This window comes from Palaemon carinicauda, chromosome 10 (genome assembly GCF_036898095.1).
Source record: "Palaemon carinicauda isolate YSFRI2023 chromosome 10, ASM3689809v2, whole genome shotgun sequence".
Lineage (NCBI taxonomy): Eukaryota > Metazoa > Arthropoda > Malacostraca > Decapoda > Palaemonidae > Palaemon > Palaemon carinicauda.
This window is the reverse complement of record NC_090734.1, coordinates 132352482-132359981: the sequence shown is the minus strand read 5'-3', so window position 1 is coordinate 132359981 and position 7500 is coordinate 132352482. Positions and strand designations below refer to the sequence as shown.

The window sequence follows — 7500 nt, the reverse complement described above, 5'->3', positions numbered from 1 at the left end:
GTCAGAGTATGGATGGTTTAAGCAGGGTTGCCCGGTTGGCCTTTATTTTGGACCAAAACCTCTCAAAATTTGGCTTTTTTTGTGCTATATCTATTGATAATAATAATAATAATAATAATAATAATAATAATAATTACACACACACACACACACACACACACACACACACACACACACACACATATATATATATATATATATATATATATATATATATATATATATATATATATATATATGTATGTATGCACGTACATATATATATATACATATATACATACATATATATATATAATACATAAATAAATATATACACATACACATATACAAACATACATACACATACATATATACACACACACACACATATATATATATATATACAGATATATACACAGATAAATATATATATATAAAGTGTATATATAAAGTATATATATATATATATATATATATATATATATATATATATATATATATATATATATATATATATATATATATACAGATAAATATATATATATAATGTGTATATATACAGTATATATATATATATATATATATATATATATATATATATATATATATATATATATATATATATATATATATATACAGACAAAGGGCTTCAACAGGAAAAGTAGCTGATAGCTTAAATTGATGCTGTTGGTCTTTCACTACAGTAATATACAGAATAAGGGCTCTAACACGAAAAGTAGCTAATAGTGTAAATTAATGCTGTTGGTCTTTAACTACAGGAATGTGCAGACCAAGAGTTTCAACACGAAAAGTAGCTAACAGTTTAAACTATTGCTGTTGGACTTTAGCTAAATGGTCCAGAGAGTCTTTTTTCCTATTGTTAATTTATTATTTCTCATCTTACCATCAAGACTTAATTCTAACACAAGATGTCCCTTTACAGGCAACATGGACGAAGACTACCAGTGGATCGACAGAGGCTACGGCAAGAACAACGTGAAGATCCTACACGTGAGGAGGGAGGGAGTGGTCCACTCCATCAAGGAGTATGAGATCAACACGCAGCTCACTCTCAATAACGACAAGGATTACATATTCGGGGACAATTCAGATATCATTGCTACCGACTCGCAGAAGAACACTGTTTATATCTTGGCCAAGAAACACGGAGTAAGTTCTTTGGAGGGTTGTCTTATCTTTTCTTAAGCCCTGTCCACACGATCGAGCATGCCCGACGGGCAAACAGTGATACCAGGCCACAATAGTTTGTTTATATCTTGGCCAAGAAACACGGAGTAAGTTCTTTTGAAAGTTGTCTTATCTTTTCTTGAGCCCTGTCCACACAATCGAGCATGCCCGACGGGCAAACAGTGATACCAGGCCACAATAGTTTGTTTATATCTTGGCCAAGAAACACGGAGTAAGTTCTTTTGAAAGTTGTCTTATCTTTTCTTGAGCCCTGTCCACACAATCGAGCATGCCCGACGGGCAAACAGTGATACCAGGCCACAATAGTTAGTAAGAATGAGGGTTAATGACGTCAAAGCGGGGAAAACTAAAGGCAGGGATCTGGCAACACTGCATGATGCCATATCCCTGTCTGTGGTTTTCCGCTTCAGACGTCATTAACCCTCATTCTTACTAACTATCGTGGTCTGGTATCACTGTTTGCCTGTCGGGCATGCTCGATCGTGTGGACAGGGCTTTGCACTTGAAGTATGACGCTCATTATTGCCTTTGTCAAAATCGAAGATTTTTCGAAGGGTATGTCTTCACCCATGTCGTGTTTATCAATTTATTTATTTGTGTGTGTTAACTTTACACAAAAACTACAGTACAGAAGGTTATGTACTCGTATTCACCCCCTGTCGTCTCTTTCTTAGTTTATTTATGCTTCCTTTTTGTTAGGACAAAGGCTTCAGACATGTCCTTAGACATGACTGGGGTTTGGCCATTTTCCCCACCACGCTGGAGAAACTTCTAGTCTGATCGTTCACAGCAAACCAGTATAGTATAAGTGGCCCTGACTAGTACAGCTTTGCTGATCATAGCTATATGCAAACCCTTTCACCCTGTTAGTTTAAGACAAATTCTGGAATCTAACTGAAATAGTTTTTAAACTTGAATATCCATTGCTCCTAGAAATATTACAATTTCAAACTTGTCTAATACTTTTAAATATATTACAATTCCAGTCTTTTATCATTATTTGCAATGGATTAGACGAACACATAATCATCATCATCTCCTAAATCTACCAATGCAAAGGGCCTCGATCAGATTTCGCCAGTCATCTCTATCTTGAGCTTTTAATTCAATACTACTCCATGCATCATCTCCTACTTGTGCTTCATAGTCCTACGCCATGTAGGCTTGGGTCTTCCAACTCTTCTAGTGCCTTGTGGAGCCCAGTTGAAAGTTTGGTGAACTAATCTCTTGGGGAGTGCTTAGAGCATGCCCAAAACATCTCCATCTACCCCTCATCCTGATCTCATCCACATATGGCACTCCAGTAATCTCTCTTAGTTTAATTTCTAATCCCGTCCTGCCATTCAACTCCCAATATCCTTCTATGGGATTTGTTCTCAAATCTACTAAATCTAAATTTTCCTTCCAGATAGTATCCCCAGAAGACTTCGCTCTGCTTCTATGTAAGCATTTCCTGAACAAATATCCGTACGTGGAGAAGGCCAAGATTGATGTCGACGCATACCCTTGGCGTCGTATTGTTGCAGAAGGAAAGGCCCATAATCACGCTTTCCTCTTCTCTCCAGAGATTCAGCACACTTGCACAGCCTCCCAGATTAGAGGAGGTATGTACATGCAATTGGATAACTCTCTATCATCAGAAGTAACTGGTCAACTGCAGGACAAAGGCCTTAGATATGTTCTTTGAAGCACGACTGTTTATGGTTTTTCTATGTCAGTCTATACCCGCAAATTTTCTTAGCTCGTCAACTCGTGTGTATGTGTGTGTGTATATATATGATTAGATGCATTTGAAATTTTATGATTCTCAAGTGATAAAATCCAATGTCTTTCTATAAATCGTTATAACGAATTTGCTTTACAATCAAATTACAATGTTTATCAAAATCTGCAAACAACAATGTATTACAGAAGGTAAATGATCTCCTTATATTTCAATTAATGATATGCTTGAAAATAAACCACTCCTAATAAATTCATTATTCAGACTGAGTGAGAAAATAAAAGAATGCATTATGCCAGTGGTGGTCGAAAGTTTCACAAAAGGACCCCATCAGTGGGTCATGCAACGTCAGAGGATCAACATTTTTTAATCTCAGGAGGAAGGCTTTAAGATAATACATCACACAGCATGGTTGATAAGAATAAACAGTTTATTAATCCAGCATATACAATTTAAAGGAAACATAACCAATTTAAAGGAAAAACTTTCTGGTCACAATCCTACTTTAAATTTTTTTTTAAGTCTGGCACAAGTTTGCTGGTAGAAACTCTTTATCTCATTTGAGTTTGTGTCTGACACGATAGACCTAATTTTGGACTTGTATTTAAGAAGGAAAATTCTATACAATAAGCACTCATTAGACATCTGAAAGACTGAAGACATTAAGGCTTTCCAGAGGAAACGGAAGCTTCTAAAAGTTTTAAAATCACTGGCTTCAACTCCATATGCACTGAATGCACAGCCTCTACAACATTTAAAACGCTTCCAGAAGGCTCAAATGATTGGCAGCTCTGTCTGAGGAGACTTTCTTGTTTTCTAAGTGCTTCTATAAAGCGAATTAGATAATAGACTAGCTATATGTGGTGTAAAATGCGGAATGCCTTGGAATGTTTACCATAAAATGACCATGAAGGTCCTGTAGAGAGTAGCGTTCCCATGCAGTATACGATCATAAAAGCAGCACTATAAAGTAAAAGTAAAGCAAGATGTAAGTGGAACCAGTCATGGAGAATAATCTGGCAGCAAAATGTCTTAAACATGAAAAGCATTGAACAGAGTAGGCGTAAAACACATTTCTTCAAAGAAAGATTAGCTTGCTCAATCCAAGCCATCGTCTCGTAGTATTGTGTAATAGTATACGATACACACTGCTTTATTCTCAGAGCTGAAGTGATTGTGCATTCGTCCTTCATTAAATGCACGGAACTCTTTATCGATATCAGGTTTGTTATGAGGCAGTGTTCGTAAGGTTGGAATTGGCAAAAACGTGGTGTTGTGCAGATGACAATGAAAATGTGAGAGCAAGGCTATCAATATTAACAATAACAGATAGTAAGTTGGCCAGGGCACCAGTTATGGGGTCCTTTGACTGGCCAGACAGTACTTCATTGGATCCTTCTCTCTGGTTACGGTTCACTTTCTCTTTGCCTACACATACACCGAATAGTCTGGCCTATTCTTTACAGATTCTCCTCTGTCCTCATACACCTGACAACACTGAGATTACCAAACAATTCATCTTCACTCAAAAGGGGTTAACTACTGCACTGTAATTGTTCAGTGATTACTTTCTTCTTGGTAAGGGTAGAAGAGACTTTCTAGCTATGGTAAGCAGTTCTTACTAGAAGGACACTCCAAAATCAAACCATTGTTCTCTAGTCTTGGCTAGTGCCATAGCCTCTGTACCATGGTCTTCCACTGTTTTGGGCTAGAGGTCTCTTGCTTGAGGGTACACTCAGGCACACTATTCTATCTAATTTCTCTTCATCTTGCTTTTTGAAGTTCTTATAGGTTATATATGAAAGATTTATTTCATGGTTGTTACTGTTCTTGAAATATTTTAATTGTTCATCACTTCTCATGTAGTTTATTTATTTCCTTTCCCCACAGGGCTATTTTTTTCCTGTTGGAGCCCTTGGGCTTTTAGCATCCTGCTTTTCCAACTAGGGTTGTAGCTTGGCTAATAATAATAATATGAAACAATTTCAGAGACAGCAACACTAACAACCGGCCTCACTGGGATGAGAGTTCTGAAAACCACCCAATCAGCTTTCACGAATTTCGTCGATGATGAGTTTCGTTCCCTGCCGGATATGAAGGACAGAATTTTCTCCACAGTCATCACAGTCAACTGGCAGTACAACACTGTCGATGGCGTCGATTTTGGAAAGATTTGGTAAGATGGGGTACAGGAAAGGTATAATTTTAAGAGTGACTGCTTGGTTTTATAGCTTGCAATAGAAATGATACGCTACCGGGGTCTAAGCGATGTCAGGCAGGGCAGATTTGGTAAGATGGGGGACAGGAAAGGTATAATTTTAGAAGTGACTTTGGTAGGTTTTATAGGGCTTGCAATAGAAATGATACGCTACCAGGGTCTAAGCGATGTCAGGCAGGGTAGATTTGGTAAGATGAGGGACAGGAAAGGTACAATTTTGGAAGTGACTTCGGTAGGTTTAATAACGCTTGCGATAGAAATGATACGCTACCAGGGTCTAAGCGATGTCAGGCAGGGCAGCTTTGGCAAGATGGGGCACAGGAAAAGTATAATTTTAGTAGTGACTTTGCTATGTTTTATAGGGCTTGCAATAGAAATGATACACTACCGGGGTCTAAGCGATGTCAGGCAGGGCAGATTTGGCAAGATGGGGCACAGGAAAGGTATAATTTTAGTAGTGACTTTGGTAGGTTTTATAACGCTTGCAATAGAAATGATACGCTGCCGGGGTCTAAGCGATGTCAGGCAGGGCAGATTTGGCAAGATGGGGCACAGGAAAGGTATAATTTTAGAAGTGACTTTGCTAGGTTTTATAGGGCTTGCAATAGAAATGATACGCTACCAGGGTCTAAGCGATGTCAGGCAGGGCAGATTTGGCAAGATGGGGCACAGGAAAGGTATAATTTTAGTAGTGACTTTGGTAGGTTTTATAACGCTTGCAATAGAAATGATACGCTCCAAGGGTCTAAGCGATGTCAGGCAGGGCAGATTTGGTAAGATAAGGGACAGGAAAGGTATAATTTTAGTAGTGACTTTGGTAGGTTTTATAACGATTGCAATAGAAATGATACGCTACCGGGGTCTAAGCGATGTCAGGCAGGGCAGCCGTGCGTTACTACGGTCTACCCCAAAACCAAAGCAAAGCCTTTCAAAAAGAAGGCAGCCATTCTTACCCCATATAAATGGAAACAAATAGGTTAATAGAAGAAGTATTTCGTGAAAAGTTATTTAAAACTCTTTCTATAAGGTATACTTGGTTATTTGTCTACACTACCAACTTTGATAGACTTGCTAATCAATATAGGGTTTGGCTACCTTCCAATGATAAAAACACAAATAAAAAAACTAGTTGTAAGTAATAAAAAAAGAAAAAATAGAGGTTTTCTGCTAACACAATAGTACCCACTGTACCAACCGTGTGTCACACGATCGTACATAGTAACGACATTTCATTTTGTGTATATATTATTCTTGTAACTTCGCTCTCCCCTCACACTAATAAGAACCTGAAATAACTTGTCTGTTTTTCTCACCAATGTGAGGAGCCGAGAGAGAGTTGTGACTCAAAGGCAGGATGAAAGAAACTGAGTAACTTTATTACAGAACACTCGCTTTTATATACAAAGACTCCAGGCAAAAAGGGCATACAAAACATATCAGACAATTTCATGTTCAAACCGACACCGCACCGGTTAACAGTTAACGGTGAGAAAAACAGACATGTTATTTCAGGTTCTGGTTAGTGCGAGGGGAGAGCGAAGATACAAACTATATACGCAAAATGAAATGTCGTTACTATGTACGATCGTGTGACACACAGTTGGTACACCACTCTATTCACGAAACTCAAATATCCTTAATATTATCTGGCACTATTCCTAATCATATCATACTGGAGCTGAATCCAGGGACTCGTGTTCAGTTATCATTTGCGAACATGATGTTTAACCTTAGTGATGGATACGGCGTTTAAATTTTGTCCAACGTAAAGTTGACTGATTGTATCGATTCCCTTTCCAGGTCACATATATACAAACTGGTTATCGACAAGTTTGCTGGTAATCCAGACACCGGCATTTTCTCGCCTTCTGTCCAGAATACTATCTATATTCTACAAAAAGCTGCCCTGGATGAAATACCCGAGGTGAGTTTTCTGTCCTATTTGTAGGAAACTACTCCACCTACATTTATGTTCCCTATATTTGTGTTCAGATCATCTATCATATTTTCACCAAGATGAATGAAGCTGTAATTACTATACTACTACTACTACTACTACTACTACTATTATTATTATTATTATTATTATCATTATTACAGCTTTATTTTTCTAGGTACATCTGTGGGGATTAGCTGTAATGAAGAAACAACACATGTATAATATTCCCTAGAATTTTTTATTTGCAAAGGCTGTAATTGCATGTATAAACACTACCCCCCTTTTTCTACTAACCAGAGAATCATCCCACTTTAAAATTCCAATCCATTAAAGGTGTAAATCACATAGTAATCTCATCTTTATGCAACAGGTCTCGAAGATTGACGTCACAATGCCCAACAAGCATTACTACACTGTGGATCTCAGTAAATT

General features: G+C 37.6%; 1 protein-coding gene across 1 annotated transcript in view; it reads left to right on the top strand.

Moving 5' to 3' along the window:
• Uro (Urate oxidase) overlaps positions 1 to 7500 on the top strand; it is a 26542-nt gene that overhangs the window by 16803 nt on the left and 2239 nt on the right. The window contains exons 2-6 of the mRNA XM_068381920.1: positions 923 to 1149; positions 2597 to 2792; positions 4901 to 5087; positions 6930 to 7053; positions 7439 to 7500. The exon at positions 7439 to 7500 is cut by the window's right edge and continues 2239 nt beyond it. Of these exons, the coding sequence (XP_068238021.1) occupies positions 928 to 1149; positions 2597 to 2792; positions 4901 to 5087; positions 6930 to 7053; positions 7439 to 7500 (791 nt within the window). The 5' untranslated portion in view covers positions 923 to 927. The remainder of the gene's footprint in view (positions 1 to 922; positions 1150 to 2596; positions 2793 to 4900; positions 5088 to 6929; positions 7054 to 7438) is intronic.